Source organism: Staurois parvus, unplaced genomic scaffold (assembly GCF_062004578.1).
Source record: "Staurois parvus isolate SC_StPar_1 unplaced genomic scaffold, SC_StPar_1.0 ptg000879l, whole genome shotgun sequence".
Classification (NCBI taxonomy): Eukaryota; Metazoa; Chordata; class Amphibia; order Anura; family Ranidae; genus Staurois; species Staurois parvus.
In genome coordinates, this window is record NW_028318675.1 from 2,731,436 (window position 1) to 2,757,064 (window position 25,629).

The 25,629-nt window shown below is 43.7% G+C and overlaps 1 protein-coding gene across 1 annotated transcript in view; it reads right to left on the reverse strand.

The window, feature by feature from the left end:
- LOC149443054 (uncharacterized) overlaps positions 1-25,629 on the reverse strand; it is a 64,020-nt gene that overhangs the window by 24,402 nt on the left and 13,989 nt on the right. The window contains exon 2 of the mRNA XM_089655980.1: positions 20,352-21,426. Coding sequence (XP_089512106.1) covers positions 20,352-21,426 — 1,075 coding nt within the window. The remainder of the gene's footprint in view (positions 1-20,351; positions 21,427-25,629) is intronic.

The window sequence follows — 25,629 nt, forward strand, 5'->3', positions numbered from 1 at the left end:
TTATACTTTCTCCAAGTTGAATAGAGAGAAAGAGAAGTCAAAGCTCCACCCAGTGAATGCCATCAACACTCAATTCCTCGGCCTTAACTCTTACCCTGTTAAAAAGTGGCAGGAAATTTAAAATGGTGGCCATCAATGAGGTAGCTCCCAATGCTTCATCACAACTGGCTCTGCTCACTAACTGAGTCTTCAAAGACAGGGTCGCACCTGTGACTGCAGGACAGCTCTGGACCCAAAAGCACTCCTCAGCTAACTAACACAGTACACCCTGTCCTGGAGAGCACCACAATGAAAAGCCCAGTTCCCAAAGGTTACATTCCAGGCTAGTCTTACATGTACAGTCCAGGAGGGTCCAGCTTCAAAAGCTAGTGCTGAGAAAAAAACTGATCAGTATAGCTGATCGAGATCATCTGAGTTCACCAAAGAACCTTGATAGATTGATTGATGTCACCAAGAAACCTTGATTGACTGATGTCACCAAGGAAACTTGATTGAGGTCACCAAGGAAACTTGACTGATGTCACCAAGAAACCTTGATTGATGCCACCAAGGAACCTTGATTGGTATCACCAAGAATACTTGATTGATTGATGTCACCAAGGAACCTTGATTGAGCTAACCAAGGAACCTTGATTGTTGTCAACAAGAAAGAAAACTCCATTAGTGTAGCGTCACTGATGTCACCAAGAAGAAAAGTCCACAAAGTTAGAAAGCTAGCAAAAAAAAAGTAGACTTTTTTCTTCAGAGCTGAAGCATCCAACCACTTAAGATAATAACAAATAACTGAAGCTTGCTGTGAGCAGAAGGGGTTACACAAGGACTGGCTTATAGGTTTTCTGTTTGCTTGTGTCCAATCCTATTGTAACTCAGTTCCTGGGTATTTGGTACAAGCCCCGCAGCACATTGAAGACACTGGGACTTTTGGAGACATCAAGCCATGAACAATGCCATGGACTCTTGCCTCACAGAGGTATGCCTGGGCAGCCACACTACTATAGTTATAGCTAGGGGAAAGATGTTGTTCATATTGAACTGTACACTGCAACCCATTCAGTGAAGGATCTTGGTCTGAAGGTATTCAAAGGGGTGAATAATGTTGGTTCTGGTGCATCTAAAGAAGACGGGTGTGTATCGCACTGTGGATTATAAAGTAACATTGTTATAAAAGGGTTAACTCAGCAAGACCAGGAGAGGAGTATAGTTGCTATGGGTAACTAAGTGAAGGAACAAGCTACAAGCAGCCAATTGTTAGGTGTGGTACCTGGTAAGATACAGTTGTGGCCAAAATTATTCAACCCCCAATGCTGTAAAGGGGTTTAGGGACTATAGTGTACATTTGGAATTGTATTCAGAATCAAATCCTACAAGGACGTTGTAACTACCCAAATGCAACTAAAATGACATCAATTGTTTATGTAATACAGTAGTAAATGGTTCTTATGTGGTTTCTTCATTGCCACAATTATTCAACCCCTTAAAGACTACCACTCTGAAGAACAGAGGTTCATACAGGTGCTTTCCATCAGGTATTGAAAACACCTGTGGATGTCACCGAGCAGCAATCAAGCATAATAAGCACCAATTAGGCAGCTTTAAAATGACTGTGATACTCAGCTCCTTCTAGACATTTACTGGTGTGGTTACAAACATGGTGAAGGCAAGAGAATGGTCCAGGAAGACAAGAGAAGAGGTGATTTCTCTTCACAGGAAGGGCAATGGCTATAAGAAGATTGCAAAGATGTTAAACATACCAAGAGACACCTTAGGAAGCATCATTCGCAAATTCAAGGCAAAGGGCACTGTTGAAACGCTACCTGGTCGTGGCAGAAAGAAGATGCTGACTTCGACTGCTGTGCGCTACCTGAAGCGTAGAGTGGAGAGAAGTCCCCGTGTGACTGCTGAGGAACTGAGAAAAGATTTGTCAGATGTGGGTACAGAAGTTTCAGCCCAGACAATAAGACGCACACTGCGTAATGAAGGCCTCCGTGCCAGAACTCCCAGGCGTACCCCCTTGCTGTCTCCAAAGAATAAGAAGAGTCGACTGCAGTATGCCAAAAGCCATGTGGACAAACCACAAAAGTTGTGGGATAGTGTTCTGTGGACTGATGAAACAAAATTAGAACTGTTTGGGCCCATGGATCAACGCTATGTTTGGAGGAGGAAGAACAAGGCCTATGATGAAAAGAACACCTTGCCTACTGTGAAGCATGGTGGAGGGTCAATCATGCTTTGGGGCTGTTTTGCTTCTGCAGGTACAGGGAAGCTTCAGCGTGTGCAAGGTACCATGAATTCTCTTCAGTACCAGGAGATATTGGATGGAAACGTGATGCAGTCCGTCACACACCTGAGGCTTGGGAGACGTTGGACCTTTCAACAGGACAATGATCCCAAGCATACCTCCAAGTCCACTAGAGCATGGTTGCAGAGGAAAGGCTGGAACATTTTGGAGTGGCCATCGCAGTCACCAGACTTAAATCCGATTGAGAACCTCTGGTGGGACTTAAAGAAAGCAGTTGCAGTGCGCAAGCCTAAGAATGTGACTGAACTGGAGGCCTTTGCCCATGAAGAATGGGCGAAGATACCCGTAGATCGCTGCAAGACACTTGTGTCAAGCTATGCTTCACGTTTAAAAGCTGTTATAACTGTAAAAGGATGCTGTACTAAGTACTAAGATTGAATGTCACTTGGGGGTTGAATAAAACTGATAATGCTGTGAGCACAGAAAAGACATTTGTGGTTATTTCATTATAACTGTTATGTTATATTTGTCTGACCTACAAGTGCCTCTTTAATGTAAATGTAAGCAAGATGACTGAATGATCAAAAGCAATGTCAAACTGGCCAAAACACTCAATTTCAGTGGGGGTTGAATAATTTTGGCCACAACTGTAGCATGTCCTCTGGTAGCGAGGGGCTCATTGTCTGGCTCCCTCTCTAGTGGTCAGCATCCAATGGAAAGAAGATCCAAACCCACATTACAGAGATCTATGGCCTGGTCATGAGGTACGGGAAGGAAGGAGCATGCATGAGGTCCATGCTAGGTGCTTGGTGGAACTCCATTCTGTTACTGGGAGTGAGGTAACAGAGGTACACTGGGCTGGTGGAGTGGGCACAGGCTCAGCACGTCCCTCCTAATACAACATACAAGATACAGCATGTAGTGTCATGAGACAAGTCGCTTTTCAGAGGAACTCTGTGCCTTAATTACCTCACTCAGTGAAGGTTCATCTCCAAGTTGGGGAACTGCCTTAGTGTTTGACTTTTCACATGACTGCAAACTCCACCTGGTCTCCGGACATCAATGAGCATGCTCCACCTGAAAGCATGCGTGGCGAACATGACCCTGCCCATATGCGGCAGTATAACCTGCCTCCTGTGTCCCTCAATGGACAAGAAAGGAAAATACCTTAGTAGGTTAGAAGAAAACTAGACCCCTGTCAGATTTTTATTCCTTGTAGAGTTCCCCTGACTTCCTGATTGGTAAATTGTTGTCAAGAGGACAGGAAGTGTAGGGAAATCTCTCAAAGGAGCCCCAGATAGTAAAAACCTGACAGGAGTTCTAATCCTTCACCACTCCATCCAAAATTAATTTTTGGTCTCCATTTGTAATTTAAATCTGCTTGGCCCAGCCTACCTCTATGGTTACACCCTGAGAAGTAAGCTGGCCACAACCCCGGACACCCCCCCACACACATACACCCATTCACCAGGATACAAATCATTGTCATGTATTGTGTGTTAGAAGGAACAGACAACTCTGATTGTGGATGGAGGTCTGATCTGACCTCATTTAATAAACACAACACAACACAACTGACTCCATGTAACTCGTCTGTCCAGTCACATCACTGATATATCTTGTCTTATACAATAAAGATTGTTTATTTGTGCCGGTGATTTTGTGCTGGGATAGCCTTGGTACTGTTGAAAAGCTAAGTGGTTTTATAATGGGGATAGCTGGATCTGTGAGGTGCATTCATAGGCTTGCTGAGCGGATGTTTATACAAGATGGCTGCCAAGCCCCTCATCTAGGAAGATGTCCCTTGGTGGGTAAATATTTTCTTATCTTCCAAGATTGTCCTCAGACACTCACTCATTACTCTTCTGGCCCTAGATAATATTAACAACAGAAAAATGACTCAAAATTCACCATAGAGAGGTTTCACCCTTCTTATTGTACAAAAAAATCAACAGGTTGAGTAGTTTAAGTCCCCCTAGAAGTCCACTTCCCCCTCGTAAAGGAAGATGCCACTGAACACTGTCAGAGACTCATCAGAATGGGCCAACTTTCCGGTCACCAGGTCAATGCAGATGGTGTCACCCGCACTCAGCTGTAGAATAATATTGAAGACCCCAAGTGAGCTGCTGGTGGTCTTGTTTTCTATGAGGGGCTTCTTTTCCAGGCCTTCTGGTTGGTAGCCCTCAAAGTCCACCCTGGCAATGCCCAAGTTGGATTTGGAGAGCACAGCTTCAATCTTTTCATCTTTGTAGCCAGTCAAGATGGCACTAAAGAAGTACCTGCCTTCTATTGGGGCAGTGAAGATACCTGGGAAGAAAACAAACATGGCTAGTTTGAGAGGGGAGACCTAAGACCTAAAACCTTTGTTAGAGACAGGTGACCTGAGACCTAAAACCTTTGTTAGATACTGGAGACCTAAGACCTATAACCTGTGTTAGAGACAGGAGACCTAAGACCTAAAACCTTTGTTAGATACAGGAGACCTAAGACCTATAACCTTTGTTAGAGACAGGAGACCTAAGACCTAAAACCTTTGTTAGAGACAGGAGACCTGAGACCTAAAACCTTTGTTAGAGACAGGAGACCTAAGACCTAAAACCTTTGTTAGAGACAGGAGACCTGAGACCTAAAACCTTTGTTAGAGACAGGAGACCTAAGACCTATAACCTGTGTTAGAGACAGGAGACCTAAGACCTAAAACCTTTGTTAGATACAGGAGACCTAAGACCTATAACCTGTGTTAGAGACGGGAGATCTAAGACCTAAAACCTTTGTTAGAGACAGGAGACCTGAGACCTAAAACCTTTGTTAGAGACAGGAGACCTAAGACCTAAAACCTTTGTTAGAGACAGGAGACCTATGACCTATAACATGTGTCGGAGAAAGGAGAACTGAGACCTAAAACCTTTGTTAGAAACAGGAGACTTAAGACCTAAAACCTTTGTTAGAGACAGGAGACCTAAGACCTAAATCCTTTGTTAGAGACGGGAGGCCTTCTGGTTGGTAGCCCTCAAAGTCCACCCTGGCAATGCCCAAGTTGGATTTGGAGAGCACAGCTTCAATCTTTTCATCTTTGTAGCCAGTCAAGATGGCACTAAAGAAGTACCTGCCTTCTATTGGGGCAGTGAAGATACCTGGGAAGAAAACAAACATGGCTAGTTTGAGAGGGGAGACCTAAGACCTAAAACCTTTGTTAGAGACAGGTGACCTGAGACCTAAAACCTTTGTTAGAGACAGGTGACCTGAGACCTAAAACCTTTGTTAGATACAGGAAACCTAAGACCTATAACCTGTGTTAGAGACGGGAGACCTAAGACCTAAAACCTTTGTTAGAGACAGGAGACCTGAGACCAAAAACCTTTGTTAGAGATGGGAGACCTAAGACCTATAACCTATAACCTTTGTTAGAGACAGGAGACTTAAGACCTAAAACCTTTATTAGAGACAGGAGACCTAAGACCTAAAACCTTTGTTAGAGACAGGAGACCTAAGACCTAAAACCTTTGTTAGAGATGGGAGACCTAAGACCTAAAACCTTTGTTAGAGACAGAAGACCTGAGACCTAAAACCTTTGTTAGAGATGGAAGACCTAACACCTAAAACCTTTGTAAGAGACAGGAGACCTGAGACCTAAAACCTTTGTTAGAGATGGGAGACCTAAGACTTATAACCTATAACCTTTGTTAGAGACAGGAGACCTAAGACCTAAAACCTTTGTTAGAGACAGGAGACCTAAGACCTAAAACCTTTGTTAGAGACAGGAGACCTGAGACCAAAAACCTTTGTTAGAGATGGGAGACCTAAGACCTATAACCTATAACCTTTGTTAGAGACAGGAGACTTAAGACCTAAAACCTTTATTAGAGACAGGAGACCTAAGACCTAAAACCTTTGTTAGAGACAGGAGACCTAAGACCTAAAACCTTTGTTAGAGATGGGAGACCTAAGACCTAAAACCTTTGTTAGAGACAGAAGACCTGAGACCTAAAACCTTTGTTAGAGATGGAAGACCTAACACCTAAAACCTTTGTAAGAGACAGGAGACCTGAGACCTAAAACCTTTGTTAGAGATGGGAGACCTAAGACTTATAACCTATAACCTTTGTTAGAGACAGGAGACCTAAGACCTAAAACCTTTGTTAGAGACAGGAGACCTAAGACCTAAAACCTTTGTTAGAGACAGGAGACCTGAGACCAAAAACCTTTGTTAGAGATGGGAGACCTAAGACCTATAACCTATAACCTTTGTTAGAGACAGGAGACTTAAGACCTAAAACCTTTATTAGAGACAGGAGACCTAAGACCTAAAACCTTTGTTAGAGACAGGAGACCTGAGACCTAAAACCTTTGTTAGAGACAGAAGACCTGAGACCTAAAACCTTTGTTAGAGATGGAAGACCTAACACCTAAAACCTTTGTAAGAGACAGGAGACCTGAGACCTAAAACCTTTGTTAGAGATGGGAGACCTAAGACTTATAACCTATAACCTTTGTTAGAGACAGGAGACCTGAGACCTAAAACCTTTGTTAGAGATGGAAGACCTAAGACCTACAGTTGCAAGAAAAAGTATGTGAACCCCGTGGGATTACATGGAGTTTAGCATGAATTGGGCATAAAATGTGCTCTGAATGTCATCTAAGTCACAACAATAGAAGAACACAGTCTGCTGAACATAATACTACACAAACATTAGATGTTGCCATGGTTTAATTGCACATAACATGTAAACATTCACAGTGCAGGGAGGAAAAAGTATGTGAAGCCCTAGCTTAATGACTTCTCCCAGAGCTAATTGGAGCCAGGAGTGAGCCAACCTTGACTCCAATCAGTGTGATGATATTGGATGTGTTGCTGACAGCTGTCCTGCCCTTAAAAAACACACACCTGTTTTGGGTTTACTGGTTTCAAGAAGCACTGTCTGATGTGGACCATGCCACGCAGAAAAGAGCTATCAGAAGACCTACGATCAAGAATTGTTGACTTGCATGAAGCTGGAAAGGGTTACAAAAGTATCTCCAAAAGCCTTGATGTTCATGTGTCCATGGTAAGACAGACTGTCTACAAATGGAGAAAGTTTAGCACTGTTGCTACTCTCCCTAGGCATGGTCGTCCTGTAAAAATGACTGCAAGAGCACAGCGCAGAATGCTGCATGAGGTAAAGAAGAATCCCAGAGTATCAGCTAAAGACCTACAGAAATCTCTGGCACATGCTAACATTTTTGTTGACACATCTACAATAAGGAAAACATTAAACAAGAATGGAGTACATGGGAGGACACCACGGAGGAAGCCATTGCTGTCCAAAAAGAATATTGCAGCACGTTTGAAGTTTGCAAAAGAGCACCTGGATGTTCCACAGCACTACTGGCAAAATATACTGTGGACAGATGAAACCAAGATTGAGTTGTTTGGGAAGAATACACAACACTATGTGTGGAGAAAAAAAGGCACAGCACACCAACATCAAAACCTCATCCCCACTGTGAAACATGGCGGAGGGAGCATCATGGTTTGGGGCTGCTTTGCTGCCTCAGGGCCTGGATGGATTGTTGTCATTGATGGGAAAATGAATTCCAGAGTGTATCAAGACATTTTGCAGGAAAACGTACGACCATCTGTCCGCCAACTGAAGCTCTGCAGAGGATGGGTGATGCAACAGGACAATGACCCAAAGCATACAAGTAATTCAACAAAACAATGGCTGCAACAGCACAGAATACGCCTTCTGGAGTGGCCCAGTCAGAGTCCTGACCTCAACCCGATTGAAATGCTGTGGCATGACCTAAAGAGAGCGATTCACACCAAACATCCCAAGAATATTGCTACACTGAAACAGTTTTGTGAAGAGGAGTGGTCCAAAATTACTCCAGATCGTTGTGCAGGTCTGATCTGCAACTACAGGAAACGTTTGGTTGAGGTTATTGCTGCCGAAGGAGCGTCAACCAGTTATTAAGTCCAAAGGTTCACATACTTTTTCCTCCCTGCACTGTGAATGTTTACATGTTATGTGCAATTAAACCATGGCAACATCTAATGTTTGTGTAGTATTATGTTCAGCAGACTGTGTTCTTCTATTGTTGTGACTTAGATGACGTTCAGAGCACATTTTATGCCCAATTCATGCAAAACTCCACGTAATCCAAAGGGGTTCACATACTTTTTCTTGCAACTGTATAACCTATAACCTTTGTTAGAGACAGGAGACCTGAGACCTAAAACCTTTATTAGAGACAGGAGACCTGAGACCTAAAACCTTTGTTAGAGACAGGAGACCTGAGCTCCTGCGTTTAGCCCCTACGCTTCCCCCCCTTCTCCTCCAGCAAGTGCAGTGTCAGTAGGTCACTATCACTTAATACATTGCACACAAAACCGCAGTGTTTGCAGAATCAGGCCTGATCTCTGTTAGCACTTGCTGGCAAATTTTGATGATTCTCATATGCAGCAGAGTGCCAGTACTAGTGCCACGCTACCTTTTGGTGAACTGGCGAGCACTAGTGGTCTAGTACCACCATCATCCTTGGGGATTTCAACATCCCTGTCAACCTCGACAACCCAGACACAGCCCGTCTCCTCCACCTAACCTCCTCCTTTGCACTTGCACAGTGCATACAATCCACCACCCACTCCGACGGAAACATCCTGGACCTTGTCTTCTCCAACCGCTGCGCTCCCCACAACCTCACTAACACACCCTTCCCTCTCTCTGACCACAACCTGATCACCTTCTCTATCTCCTCGTCCTCCAACGCCTACCCCTCCAAATGTCACACTACTACCAGCCGTAACCTCCGCAACCTTAACCCTGCCTCCCTCCACTCTGCAGCTGATCAACTCCACGACCGCATCCTCCCCCTGTCCTGCCCCGACTTGGCTTTGACCGCCTACAACAATGCGCTCTCAACAGCCCTTGACTCACTAGCGCCTTTAACCACACGCAACATCAGACCCCGACTGCTCCAGCCCTGGCAGACTGATCACACCAAAACCCTCAAACAACAAAGTCGTGCCCTGGAGCGACTATGGCGCAAAACCAAATCCCAACAAGCCTTCACCCGCTATAAATCTGCCTTCCGCACCTACACCTCCTCCCTCCATGCTGCCAAACAGGCCTACTTCTTGACCCTCATCAAGGCCTTCTCCTCCAATCCTCGCCGACTCTTCTCTGCCTTCAACTCTCTACTCTCTCCACCCCCACCTCCACCCAGCACCTCACTCACTGCCCTTGAGATTGCCAATCACTTCAAAAACAAGATTGACACAATTCGCAAGGACATTGCCGCAACTCACACACCCTCTCAACCCGTCCCCTCTCACACAGCTACCCCCTTATCCCCCCTCCCCCTCGACATAACCCGCAGGGACTTCATCGCTGCTCAAACTCTCTCCAATCCCCTTCACCCTCACTCAGCTACCCCCTCATCACCCCTCTCCCACGGCCCCACCACTGCTCTGACCTCCACTTCCACCCCACCCTACATTCCTCATACTGAAGCTCCCCCCACACTCCGCACCTTTGACCTTACTACCATCGAGGAAGTCTCCAAGATCCTCTCTGATGCCCACCTCACCACCTGCCCCCTCACAACTCCTACGACCTCCCTCCATCCTACGCTCCCTCACCCACATCTTCAATCTCTCCCTCTCCTCAGGCACTTTCCCCTCCCCTCTGAAACATGCACACATCACCCCCATACTTAAAAAGCCCTCCCTGGACCCCAATGACCCGAACAACCTCAGACCCATCTCCCTGCTCCCATTTACATCTAAACTCCTCGAGCGCCTAGTCTACACCCGCCTATGCTCTCACCTCAACGACAACAACCTCCTCGATCCCCTACAGTCTGGCTTCCGTCCCCTACACTCCACCGAAACTGCCTTACTCAAGCTCTCCAATGACCTGCTAACCGCCAAAGCTAATGGCCACTATTCAGTGCTCCTACTCCTGGACCTCTCTGCGGCCTTCGACACAGTCGACCACCCCCTCCTCCTCAAAAAACTACACTCCCTCGGCCTCAGAGATTCTGCTCTCTCCTGGCTCTCATCCTACCTGTCACAACGCTCCTTCAGCGTTACCTATAATGCTACCACCTCCCCCTCACTCCCCCTCTCTGTTGGGGTCCCTCAAGGCTCTGTCCTTGGGCCCCTTCTCTTCTCCATCTATACCTCCTCCCTTGGCCAACTCATACACTCTCACGGCTTCAACTACCACCTCTATACCGACGACACACAAATCTATCTCTCAACCCCCCACCTCACCCCCTTGGTCTCAGCCCGAATCACACACCTACTGAGCGACATATCAGACTGGATGTCGATCCACTTCCTTAAATTGAACCTCTCCAAAACCAAGTTTCTTGTCTTCCCCCCAGCCCGGACACGACCCCCCATTGATTTCTCTGTCACATCCAATAACGCTACCATCAAACCCACCCTGCAGGCCAGAGTACTGGGTGTCATTCTGGACTCCAACCTATCCTTCCAGCCCCAAGTCCAATCTTTAACAAACTCATGCAGACTCCACCTCCGCAACATCGCCAAAATCCGCACGTTCCTAACCCCAGAAACCACTAAACAGCTCATCCACTCCCTCATCATATCAAGACTCGACTACTGCAACTCCCTCCTCACTGGCCTGCCTCGCCGCTGGCTATCCCCGCTTCAGTCCATCCTGAATACGGCTGCCAGACTCATTCACCTTTCCAACCGCTCTGTCTCCGCCACCCCCCTCTGCCAATCCCTCCACTGGCTTCCGATTGCACAACGGATCAAATTCAAAATCCTAACGCTGACGTACAAAGCCGTCCACCATACTGCCCCGAACTACATCACCGACCTAATATCCAAGTACCGCCCAACATGCACACTCCGCTCCTCACAAGACCTCCTTCTCTCTAGTTCCCTGGTCTCCTCCTCCCATGCCCGCCTCCAGGACTTCTCCAGGGTGTCACCCATCCTCTGGAACTCCCTGCCCCAACCCATCAGATTATCACCTACTCTCCTCTCCTTTAGGCGCACCCTGAAAACCCATCTCTTCAGGGAAGCCTACCCCACCCCCTGCTAACCTGCCGACCTCCTCCACTCTTCCTACCACTCCATCCCCCACAGCTATCTCCTCCTGTACCACTATCCCCTCCCTCCTAGATTGTAAGCTCCAAAGAGCAGGGCCCTCGATCCCCTCATGTTTTGCATTGTATTGGTATTGTTCTGTCACATGTTCTGTCCCCCTTTGTAATGTACAGCGCTGAGCGAACTATTGGCGCTTTATAAATACTGTATAATAATAATAATAATAGTACATCCTGATCTTTCACATACCTCTTAGATTGTAAGCTCCCAGGATCAGGGCCCTCCTAACCCTCTTGTATTGAACTGTATTGTTGCTGTATTGTCTCCTGTTATATTGTAAAGCGCTGAGCAAGCTGTTTGCTCTATAAATCCTGTATAATAATAATAATACCAGCACTGCAGTATGACTTGGTGACGTGGTGAGTCCCATAAGTCCAGTACAAGCCGGTGTGGTGGTGAGCACAAGTATTGTCCCGCTGCCACCAAGAATTCGCACACAGGCCCATAGAGCTAGTATACTTCCAGATGTGCTTGCAAATCCTGATTGACAGCCCACAAATTCTGCAGCACCCGTACTTCCCCCATTCACTGCCCAACCCGGAATTCAGGTGGAAATAGCAAATTTAACTACTCCCCTTGATTTTTGGAGCTGTTTTTCATGGAATATCTGTATGCGTTGATTGTGGATCAAAGCAATTTATATGCAGAACAATTTATCGCCACCAACCAAAATTCAAACCTTGCCAGACCATTCGCATGGAAACTCATTACGGTTTCCAAATTTACATTTTTTTGGGCCTAACCCTCAACATGGGCATTACTAAAAGAAATGAATTGCGGTTGTATTGGTCCGCAGACCCGATTCATCATATGCCGTGTTCTCTGCTGCTATGGCCAGGCATAGATATGAGAGTATAATGTGTTTTATGCATTTCAAAAACAATACACTCTGTCATCCTCAGGGTGACGATGAATTTGACCGGCTCCACAAAATTCAGCCCCTCGCAAATCACCTTAACCTAAAATTTGCAGATGTCTATACTCCCCAGCAAAACATCTGCGTTGATGAGTCCCTCATTCATTTTTCTGGCCGCCTTGCATTCAAACAATTCTCCCCAGCAAGCGTGCCAGATATGGGGTCAAGATGTAGAAGACCTGTGAGAGGACAACAGGCTATACTTATAAGTTTCAGATTTATGAGGGAAAAGATAGTCACGTGGAGCCCCCTGGATGTCCAGACTACATGGGGAACAGTGGCAAGATAGTTTGGGACTTGGTGTCATCATTTCTCCATATGGGGTACCACTTATACGTGGACAATTTTTATTCAAGTGTACCACTATTTAGACATTTGTACAATCTTGGAACTGGCACATGTGACATTGTGTGACCTAATGTGTGCCCACCATTAGAAGTGGGTGGATGCAGGGCGGTACATTCTAATGGTGGGCATACAACACACTTTTACTGGCAGAGATTTCTTCTCTTTTTTAATTCAGTCCACAGGCTGCATACAAAAAAAAGAATATAGTATATATACCCAACAAGGACCAGAGACGTACTGGTACATCACTGGACTTTGAATGGTTATACCAGGATGATGCCTACAGCTGCAGGCATCATCCTGTTATTGTTTTTTTCAGCCGGCGATCAACTTTCATGTAAAAGCAATCCTAATGGCTAATTAGCTTCAGGATTGCTTTTACAAGCAGCAGGATATGATGTCCCCCCTCCCCCGCTGCCTTCCATGGCCTTTTCGGGCAGTCCCGTGCTATCAGGGCAACCTGAGAATGCAGCCGGTGTTTCTGCCAGCTGACCATAGAGCTGATTGGAGACCAGAATGGTGCCAATCATCTCTATAGTCTAAGAATTCGGAAGCTACAAGCATTTCATCACTTCAGTTTCGCAGGATATAAACAGCGCCATTTGTAAATTGGGAAAGCATCTGATCACACCGATCTTGGTTTGATTAGATAATGTACGGGCAGAGGAGATATCCAGAGTCTGATAGACCCCAGATTTCTCAAAAAAGAATATATGACAATGCCCATTGAAGTTATCGGGGATATTTGTATTCCCTGTTATAGCATTAAAAGTGATAAAAAAAATTAAAGGGACAGTGTAAAAATAATTGAAAAAATCAAAATAACAAAATAATGAAAAAAAACCTTGCCCCCCCACGCACGTGCACACCGGTGTGCAGGAGTGTTGACCCTGTACTGGTATGTAAACAGCGGTTGCACCATGCATGTGAGGTATCACCACAAACGTCAGATGAAGGGCAGTAATTCTAACACCAGACCTCCTCTGTAGATCTAAAATGGTAGCTTGTAAAGGCTTTTAAAACGTTGCCTATGGATGTTAAAAATGTTTGCAGTTTGTCACCATTGCATGGGGCATGTACAGTTTTAAATCATGTCATGTTTGGTATCTATTTACTCGGCATACCATCATCTTTTATATTTTACCAAATAATTGGCCAACATATTGTGTTTTTGTGCATTAAAAGTAAAAAAAGTGCATTTTTTAAATTTGCATTTGAATAATCATTGTGACATGAGAAATTGTAGCACCCACCATTTTATTCACTAGGGTGTCTACTTTAAACAAATATATAATGTTTGGGGTTTAAATTAATTTTCTAGCAAAAAATACTGATTTTTTTCATGTGACCAAAAAGTGTCAGAAAAGGCTTGATCTTCAGGTGGTTAGAAGAGTGAATGATGTGTGGCATAAACTTCTAATGCTGGGCATAAAACTCCCCCACCCCCCAAAATGACCTCTTTTTGGAAAGTAGACACCCCAAGCTATTTGCTGAGTGGAATGTTGAATCAATAGACACAATAATTTTTTATCACAAGTTTTTGAAAAATTACAAACTTTTTTTTTTCTTACACAAAAATGTCACTTAAATGATTTATTGCTCACACATGCCATGGATATATGTGGAATTAGTCCCCAAAATACATTCTGCTTTTTCTCCTGAGTATGGGGGTACCACATATGAGAGACATTTTGGCAGTCTAGCCAAGTACAGGACCCCAAAATCCAATAAGCACCTTCAGGCTTTTAAAGGGCTTTATTTGCTCATTACACTTCCTGACTCCCTATCACAGTTTCAGAGGCCCTGAAATGCCAGGATAGCACCAAACCCCCCAAATGACCCCTTTTTGGAAAGTAGACACCCCAAGGAATTTGATAATAAGCATGGTAAGTATTTTGCAGATCTCGTTTGTTGCCACATGTTTTTGGAAAATGAATAAAAAAAACAAAAACATTTTTTCTTTTCTTTTTTTATATTTCAAAACCTTGTAGGAAAAAATGAGATCTGCAAAATACTCACCATGCCTCTTTTTAAATTCCTTGGGGTGTCTACTTTCCAGAAAGGGGTCATTTGGGGGGGTCTGGTGCTATCCTGACATTTAAGGGCCTTCAAAACTGTGATAGGTAGTGAGGAAGTGAAATGAGGAGGTTCCACACCTTTGGGATTTCAAAGCAGTCATTGGATTTCAGGCTCCTGTATGTGGCTAGGCTCCCAAAAAGTCTCACACATGTGGTATTCCCATACTTGGTAGAAGTAGCAGAATGTATTTCGGAGTGTAATTCCACATATAACCATGGCTTGTGTGACAAATATATAATTTAAGTTACAACTTTGTGGAAAAAAAACAAATTTCCAAAAACTTGTGGAAAAAAATAAATCTTCCATGGTCTCAATATGCCTCTCAGCAGACAGCTTAGGGTGTCTACTTTCTGAAAAGGGGTCATTTGGGGGTGTTTGTACTATCCTGGTATTTTAGCACCTCAAGAAATGTGATGGGCAGTCAGAAAGTAAAAGCTGTGTAAATTCCATTATCTATCCCATAGTTTGTAGACGATATAACTATCACAAAGCAATCAATATACACTTATTGGGAATTTTTTTTAACACAAACATGTAGTAGAATACATTTTGGCCTAAATTTATGATGAAATTTAATTTTTTTTGATATTTGTTATGATATAAATGAGAAAATATTGTTTTTATTAAAAAATTCCGGTCTTTTTTTGTTTATAGAGCAGAAAATAAGAAGTGCACAGGTGATCAATGACCACTAAGGGAAAACTATTTGTGTGAAAAAAAGGATGCAAATTTCATTTACGTACACAATAATCAATAAACAGAATTCCGCACCCTATCACCTACAAAAATATCTACTATACCCAAAGGAAAGTAAACTTTCACCCTTGAAAGTATGTGTACATGTAACTAAACTCTTCTTTAAACATAGATGAATCCATCCCAATATACAATAAAATAATACATAAATACAATTTACAATAAAATAAATTGTAAAATAAAATAAAAATTCCAAACAATATTATTATATATCAAACTAAATGTCCCAAAAAATAAATGTCCAAAATGTCTCTGTAAAGATGTCTTTTCAAATTCCAAAGCAAACTCGTATCACTCTGTAATCATCCAGTATGGAAATTCCAAAATTCTTTGTGAACCTCAAAAAAATAAACTTCTGATAGTGTATTACCTTTATACTGAACATACATGTAAAATAGTGAAACCGTTTGTGTATTTGGTAGATTTTATATTAACTTTTAGTGTTTTTAGGGGTTGATTTTATTTATATATTATATTTTAGTTAATTTATTTTATTATATATCATATTTATCCTCATTTTTATGAGATAGTTAGGGGGATATGGATCAGGTTTAGTTTGTGTGTGAGTAGATGTAGAATGTATTGATCTGGGAATGCATAGATTGACCAGTAGAGGGAGTCATCACCATAGGGGGTATAAGATTGTCATTGTATAGAATATTGGTCTGTTATATATTTATATATTATATAAGAAGGGTGTATATACATTGCTACTATTTAGTTGGATTCACAGTATATGTTTCTAGTATAGATGCTGTGTGATTTCAGTGTTCGTATAGGGATTGCAGTGTTTGTATAGGGATTGCAGTGTTCGTACAGGGATTGCAGTGTTCGTATAGGGATTGCAGTGCTCGTATAGGGATTGCAGTGTTTGTATAGGGATTGCAGTGCTCGTATAGGGATTGCAGTGCTCGTATAGGGATTGCAGTGTTCGTATAGGGATTGCAGTGCTCGTATAGGGATTGCAGTGTTTGTACAGGGATTGCAGTGCTCGTATAGGGATTGTAGTGTTCGTATAGGGATTGCAGTGCTCGTACAGGGATTGCAGTGTTCGTATAGGGATTGCAGTGCTTGTACAGGGATTTCAGTGTTCATATAGGGATTGTAGTGCTCATATAGGGATTGCAGTGCTCGTATAGGGATTGCAGTGCTTGTATAGGGATTGCAGTGTTCATATAGGGATTGCAGTGCTTGTATAGGGAATGGGAATAAAGATATACATGCCACCGTTTTTCCATATAGTAAGATGGCGGTTTCGATTTCCTGCCCTTGATGTGGGACAGAATATAAGGAACCACCTCTCAGACATCTTGATCTCTTGTGAAAAATTCCAGGAAGTGATGAAACGCGTCAGCAAACGCAACGTCTGAAGAACTCACGCAAAACCAGAAGTGCAATTGCAGCCATTTTGGAAGTGGGAACATGCGGTTCTCTATACATAGGACTACACCTGAGCTGTTCTGAATGCTGGAAGCTGATATTCTTCAATTGTAATGTAAGATATTCAATAAATATTGACTTCTGTTACTATATAGCGCTGATTGTCTCCTATCTCACCTGATGAGGAATATGGAAGAGTGCCAACAGGAACATTAGGAAGCCTGGAGAGTGCGACTATCCCCTGAAAGCCTGGGATTTATTTCCAGAGGGGAATGATCCATTGTTGCACCAGTTGGAGGAGAGCACTTTATTGTTCACTATTATTGAGTTTGTAGAGCTCACTATTAGAGATTTGGGTTATTCTCCATCCTCACTATTTGGAGGTGATCACGTTTCATGGTTTGGACTTGGAATGGTCACTCTTCTGATTCTTGTCACGAGTGTATTTACATATTCAGAGATTGATATATTGGTAGAGGAATTGTTTTTCACGTGTGAGCTCACGGTATGCAGTTGGCATGATACACGGTTCTTTCACTATTTTACATGTATGTTCAGTATAAAGGTAATACACTATCAGAAGTTTATTTTTTTGAGGTTCATGAAGAATTTTGGAATTTCCATACTGGATGATTAAAGATGATACGAGTTTGCTCTGGAATTTGGAAAGACATCTTTACAGAGACATTTTGGACTTTTATATTTTGGGACATTTAGTTTGATATATAATTTTTTGGGATTTTTATTTTACAATTTATTTTATTTTATTGTATATTGGGATAGATTCATCTATGTTTAAAGAAGAGTTTAGTTACATGTTCATTTATGTACCGTATTGCATGACCGCGCAATTGTCAGTAACACTAGTGCAGTGCTGTATAGTAAAAAATGGTGTAAATTCCATTATCTCTCCCATAGTTTGTAGACGCTATAACTATCACACAAAGCAATCAATATACACTCATTGGGATTTTTTACCAAAAACATGGAGCAGAATACATTTTGGCCTAAATTTATAACTAACTTTGAGTTTACTATATATTTTTTATAGCCAAAAGTAAAAAAATATTGTTTTTTTTTCAAAATTTTTTGTCTTTTTTTGTTTATAGTGCAAAAAATAAAAAGTGCACAGGTGATCAAATACCTCTGAAAGAAAGTTCTATTTATGTGAAAAAAAGGACATAAATTTCATTTGGGTGCAGCATTGCATGACCGCGCAATTATCAGTTGAACTAGTGCAGCACCGAAAGCAAAAAGAGGCGTGGTCATTAAGGGGGGTAAATCCTCAGTAGGGGGAGGGGTTAAACTCTCCAGTATCTTCCCAACAATAGAAGTTACACTAACAGCTCTATAATTACTTGGGAAAGATTTTGTCCCCTTTATAAATATTGGCCCCACATTGGCCTTACACCAATCCAGTGGTACTATGCCAGTCATTAAAGAGTCCCTAACAATGAGAAACAATGGCTGTGAGATGACAGAGCTGAATTCTTTAAGGCCCCCGTGGGTGTCTGCCATCCGGTCCAGGGGCTTTATTCACCTTTATTCTGTACAAATATTTCTGGATCATATCAATTGTGAGCCAATGTGGATCATCTGGGGGGTGTCAGTACCACCCCCCATTATGGACAAGAGCCCCCCCATGCTCCTTTGTATACAGAGCTGAAGAAGGGATTTCATACATTGTCCTTCTCTTTGTCCCCCCCCCTCTAGATGGTTCTGTAAAGGGCCTACATGCTGGGACCGGACCTTTCTACTATTCATAGATTGGAGGAATGTTTTGGGGTCGTCCTGATATCTTTCTGTCGTTTGTTTTCAGTTTTTGCGCCTTTATTTCCTTTTTGCATATTCTGTTCTATTCTTTGTAATGTGTAAACGATGATCGCGTTCCTTCATTGTTATATTTAATAAAAGCTCTTTTCTTATTATCTATCGCTTTTGTAACTTTGGCCGTAAGCCACATAGGTTGGATTTGTAGCCTTTTATACTTGTTGCTCATGGGAATATATTTTGCAGTGTGGTCACATACAGTCTTTTTGAAGAACTCCCATTTCTGTGTTGTGTTCATCGATGCCAATATTCCCTCCCAGTCTAAGTCTTGGAGAGCATCTCTCAGCCTTGGAAAATTAGCTCTCTTAAAGTTGAGCATTTTTATTTTTCCCGTATGTGCTCGCTGTTTACAGCTAACAATAAATGAAATCATGTTATGGTCACTGCTACCCAGATGTTCTTTTATATGGACATTCGTAATAAGCTCTTCATGGTTGGAGATGACCAGGTCCAGCAGAGCATCATTCCTAGTTGGGGCCTCTATGAACTGGACCATAAAATTGTCCTGTAGTAGGTTTAAAAATGTTTGCCCTTTAACTGTTCCTGCAGTCCCATTACTCCAGTCACTATCCGGGTAGTTACCATCCCCCATTATTATCACTGTCCCAGCCCTTTCCGTCTGTGGGAGGAGCGGAGTCTCCACCTCCTCATTAACACTGGGAGGCCTATAACAAACTCCAATGATGACCTTTGTAGTACCGCCCCCCCATGTGCAGTTCCACCCATAATACTTCAGCCTCATCACACTCTCCATCAACTAGGTCCTCTTTCACACTCGCTCTGAGATCACTTCTCACACAGAGACAGACACCACCACCTTTCCTATTTCCCCCGTCTCTCCGAAAGAGAACCTAGCCAGGAATATGAATGGCCCAGTCATGTGAGGAATGAAGCCAAGATTCAGCAATACCAATTCAATCCTAGTTCTCTTCATGCACCAAACCTTCCAACTCACCTATTGTGCTGGGCACACTTCTGGTATTGGGGAACAAACACTTTCATTCACTGACACCTTGTCCATTCACCGACACCTTGTTCATTCACCGACACCTTGTTCACATGGATTTTGTGTATTTTTTATTTTCATACAAATGGTACCAATTCCACTGGTTATTTGTAACATGGGAACCTTCTTACCATCTGTCATAGCCCTCCCCCCATCTTTCCCCATTCCACCCCCCAATAAGTACTGACCCGTCTGATCTGTCTTCCTCATTATAAATCGAATTCTCCCTCCCCCTCCATCCTAGTTTATATATTCCTCCAGCCTTCCCATAAACCCCTCCCCCAGCACAGCAGACCCCCTTCCAATTAGGTGCAAACCATCGCTAGCATATAGGCTGCACCCCAATGAAAAGTTAGCCCAGTGCTCTTGGTCAGGCCTCCATTTTTATTCTTACCCTGCTATCAATGGCCAACCCAGTCCCACACTTCATCCATGTCTTTGGGGACCTCTGATCTCCTTATGAACTGTTTCTTCCATGATGAAGATCAGCCATGGAGTATATCTGAGGTGTATATCAGGGTGTGCTTCTTCCCCACATGAGAGCTGGGATGTCCAGCAACATTCATCTAGAAGACATTTCCCGCACTCAAGGCACTAATACACCTCCAGGGTTGTGTGGGACCCCTGATGTACAGGAAGACAGGACTTCAGTGAGGAACATTTCCCTCACTCAGGAAAGGAAAGTGGCTTCACCCCCGTGTGAAGTCTCTGATGTCTGTGAAGACTGGACTTATCTGAAAAACATTTCCTGCACTCAAGACAAGAATACGGCTTCTCCCCTGTGTGAGATCTCTGATGTGTGTAAAGATGGGACTTCCTTGAAAAACATTTCCCGCACTCAGGACAAGAATACGGCTTCTCCCCTGTGTGAGATCTCTGATGTGTTTGAAGAATGGACTTCTCTGAAAAACATTTCCTGCACTCAAGACAAGAATACGGCTTCTCCCCCGTGTGAGATCTCTGATGTGTGTAAAGATGGGACTTCCTTGAAAAACATTTCCCACACGCAGGACAGGAATATGGCTTCTCTCCCGTGTGAGATCTCTGATGTCTGTAAAGATTGGACTTCATTGAAAAACATTTCCCGCACTCAGGACAAGAATACGGCTTCTCCCCTGTGTGAGATCTCTGATGTGTTTGAAGAATGCACTTCTCTGAAAAACATTTCCCACACTCAGGACAAGAATACAGCTTCTTCCCCGTGTGAGATCTCTGATGTGCGTAAAGATTAGACTTCTTTGAAAAACATTTCCCACACTCAGGACAGGAATATGGCTTCTCTCCCGTGTGAGATCTCTGATGTTTATGAAGTATAGACATCTCTGAAAAACATTTCCAGCACTCAAGACAAGAATACGGCTTCTCCCCCGTGTGAGATCTCTGATGTGTGTAAAGAGTAGACTTCCTTGAAAAACATTTCCCGCACTCAGGACAAGAATACGGCTTCTCCCCTGTGTGAGATCTTTTATGCCTATTAAGTCTGGATTTATAACGGAATCCTTTCCCGCACTCAGTACAGGAGAAGCTCTTCCCTGTTGGAAGGCCGGCCCAGTCCCGCACAGTCTGAGGTTCCTCAGGATACGAGGAATCCGATGGTCCATCTACACTGGGTGGTGCCGGATGGACATTGGAGGGAGCCGGGTTTTCTCCTGGACTATACTGTGTGATGTCCTCATCTTCTACTTTCCAGTCTGGAGACAAAGTGAGACAATCCTCGGAGGTTTTCCTCATCTCCCGGCCATGGACTAAAATACAAAGACAAAGAGGATTACTAGACAGGAGCGGATTGGTTCCCCCAAACCAGGACTCCGCCCACATCAGGCAGCTTGGTCTCTGAGGAGCTTACAATTCCACCCTCAAGGGAACTAGGAAATGGCTCCTCTGATCTCCTACCAGGTCATTTCTTTATTCATGGACCTTAGTCAGAGAGTGAGGAAACAACCAGAACTGTCTTTTATAGGAGGGACAATGATGAGGGGATTATAGGACGAGGGTCCCCACCCCCTCTATCACTCATCGCCATCTTCCCAACACAAGAAGTACTGCACTTCCTTATTTAGTCCATGATTTAGTCATGAAGAACAGCGGGGCTGAGCCCCACCAGAGGTCAGAGAGTGAGGATGGGGGGAGAACAGCCAAGATGAAGACTGGACTGATCCTGAAGACCACCATCATTGGGGTATTGACTCCTCCCTCATTATCACTTTCTGTTTAAGGGTCCAAAGTTGGTGGATGTTATCACATTATTATCACCATATAAAAGTCTGTGCTCCAATCACATCATCCGATATAAAATGTCCAGCTGGGAGGAAATGGGGGAACAAAAGAGAATCCATATTATGTGTATATATAGCAGTGGGGGGAGGGGGGAGAGCAGAAGTCAGGAGTATGTAATGTACAACATAGAGTATATAGTGCAGGGGTCAGGACTATGGAATGTACAACATAGAGTATATAGTGCAGGGGTCAGGAGTATGTAATGTACAACACAGAGTATATAGTGCAGGGGTCAGGAGTATGTAATGTACAACATAAAGTATATAGTGCAGGGGTCAGGAGTATGTAATGTACAACATAGAGTATATAGTGCAGGGGTCAGGGGTATATAATGTACAACATAGAGTATATAGTGCAGGGGTCAGGAGTATGTAATGTACAACATAGAGTATATAGTGCAGGGGTCAGGAGTATGTAATGTACAACATAGAGTATATAGTGCAGGGGTCAGGGGTATATAATGTACAACATAGAGTATATAGTGCAGGGGTCAGGAGTATGTAATGTACAACATAGAGTATTTAGTGCAGGGGTCAGGAGTATGTAATGTACAACATAGAGTATATAGTGCAGGGGTCAGGGGTATATAATGTACAACATAGAGTATATAGTGCAGGGGTCAGGAGTATGTAATGTACAACATAGAGTATATAGTGCAGGGGTCAGGAGTATGTAATGTACAACATAGAGTATATAGTGCAGGGGTCAGGAGTATGTAATGTACAACATAGAGTATATAGTGCAGGGGTCAGGAGTATGTAATGTACAACATAGAGTATATAGTGCAGGGGTCAGGAGTATGTAATGTACTACATAGAGTATATAGTGCAGGGGTCAGGAGTAAGTAATGTACAACATAGAGTATATAGTGCAGGGGTCAGGAGTATGTAATGTACAACATAGAGTATATAGTGCAGGGGTCAGGAGTATGTAATGTACAACATAGAGTATATAGTGCAGGGGTCAGGAGTATGTAATGTACAACATAAAGTATATAGTGCAGGGGTCAGGAGTATGTAATGTACAACATAGAGTATATAGTGCAGGGGTCAGGAGTATGTAATGTACAACATAGAGTATATAGTGCAGGGGTCAGGAGTATGTAATGTACAACATAGAGTATATAGTGCAGGGGTCAGGAGTATGTAATGTACAACATAGAGTATATAGTGCAGGGGTCAGGAGTATGTAATGTACAACAGAGTATATAGTGCAGGGGTCAGGAGTACGTAATGTACAACATAGAGTATATAGTGTAGGGGTCAGGAGTACGTAATGTACAACATAGATTATATAGTGTAGGGGTCAGGAGTATGTAATGTACAACATAGAGTATATAGTGCAGGGTCAGGAGTATGTAATGTATAACATAGAGTATATAGTGCAGGGGTCAGGAGTATGTAATGTACAACACAGAGTATATAGTGCAGGGGTCAGGAGTATGTAATGTACAACATAGAGTATATAGTGCAGGGGTCAGGAGTATGTAATGTACAACATAGAGTATATAGTGCAGGGGTCAGGAGTATGTAATGTACAAGTTATATAGTATAAGGGTCAGGACTCTCAGTATTAGTATTCTGTAATCAGTGGAAGCTTAAATTTGTACTGTAGACAACATGTAGAGGTGAGATGGGATTAAACCCATCATGAAACAGGTTAGATTGGAGGTTAACAAATCCTTGGCCAGAGGGGTGGCGGTGGACGTGGTATACTTGGACAGAGGGGTGGCGGTGGACGTGGTATACTTGGACAGAGCGGTGGTGGGGGACGTGGTATACTTGGACAGAGAGGTGGCGCTGGATGTGGTATACTTGGACAGAGGGGTGGTGGTGGTTGTGGTATACTTGGAGAGAGGGGTGGCGGTGGACGTGGTATCCTTGGACAGAGGGGTGGCTGTGGATGTGGTATACTTGGACAGAGGGGTGACGGTGGACGTGGTATCTTTGGACAGAGGGGTGGCGGTGGACGTGGTACACTTGGACAGAGGGGTGGCGGTGGACGTGGTATACTTGGACAGAGCGGTGGCGGTGGACGTGGTACACTTGGACAGAGGGGTGGCGGTGGACGTGGTATACTTGGACAGAGCGGTGGTGGGGGACGTGGTATACTTGGACAGAGCGATGGTGGGGGACGTGGTATACTTGGACAGAGGGGTGGCGGTGGACGTGGTATACTTGGACACAGTTACCCACACACGGCTAATGTGTAAGGTAAAGTCTACGTGCTGGAAAAATCTGAATGTAAATGGATAGAAAACTGGCTTAAAGATCGTATTCAGAGAGTAGTGGTTAATGATTCATACTCTGAATGGTCTGGGGGTGTCAGTGGTGTACCCCAAGGTTCAGTGTTATTAGTGGTGTACCCCAAGGTTCAGTGTTATTAGTGGGGTACCCCAAGGTTCAGTGTTATTAGTGGGGTACCCCAAGGTTCAGTGTTATTAGTGGGGTACCCCAAGGTTCAGTGTTATTAGTGGGGTACCCCTAGGTTCAGTGTTATTAGTGGGGTACCCCTAGGTTCAGTGTTATTAGTGGGGTACCCCAAGGTTCAGTGTTATTAGTGGGGTACCCCAAGGGTCAGTGTTATTAGTGGGGTACCCCAGGGTTCAGTGTTATTAGTGGGGTACCCCAAGGTTCAGTGTTATTAGTGGGGTACCCCAAGGGTCAGTGTTATTAGTGGTGTACTCCAGGGGTCAGTGTTATTAGTGGGGTACCCCAAGGTTCAGTGTTATTAGTGGGGTACCCCAAGGTTCAGTGTTGGGACCCTTATTAATATATATATAAACAATATGGGGTGTGAGATTATAAATCCCATTCCAGTCTTTGCAGATGACACCAAGCTGTGCCGGGGAATAACGTCCTTACAGGATGTCTCCAACTTACAAGCCGACCTCAATGCTCTGTGTAATTGGGGGACTATGGGGCCAATGGGGGCTAATGGTGATAAATGTAAGGCTCTGCACTTGGGGGGGCTAAGAATATGCATCATACATACTAGGGGGGTACAACTGGGGGGATTAATGGTGGAGAAGGGTCTGGGGGGGTCAATGGTGGAGAAGGATTTGGGGGGACAATGGTGAAGGATTTGGGGGGACAATGGTGGAGAAGGATCTGGGGGCAATTGTGGAGAAGGATCTGGATGGGTCAATGGTAAAGGATCTGGGGGGGGGTCAATGGTGGAGAAGGATCTGGGGTTCTGGTAAATTACCAGCCTAATAATGGCAGCAATGAAAAGCTGCGGGTTCTAAAGTGAGCAAAATCCTCTCTTGTATTAGGAGAGGTATAGACTCCAGAGAGAGAGATATCCCCCCCCTCCCCCCGGGTACAAATCATTAGTAATACCTCATCTCGAATATGCAGTTCAGTTTTGGGCTCTAATTCACAAAAAGAACATTGGGGAACTGGAGAAAGTACAGAGAAGGGCAACCAAACTGATACGAGGCATGGAGGAGATCAGCTATGAGGAAAGATTAGAGGAACTGAATGTATTCTCTACTGAGAAGAGGAGATTAAGGGGGATATGATCTCCATGTATAATACATAAGGGGGGATATGATCTCCATGTATAATACATAAGGGGGGATATGATCTCCATGTATAATACATAAGGGGGGATATGATCTCCATGTATAATACATAAGAGGGGGATATGATCTCCATGTATAATACATA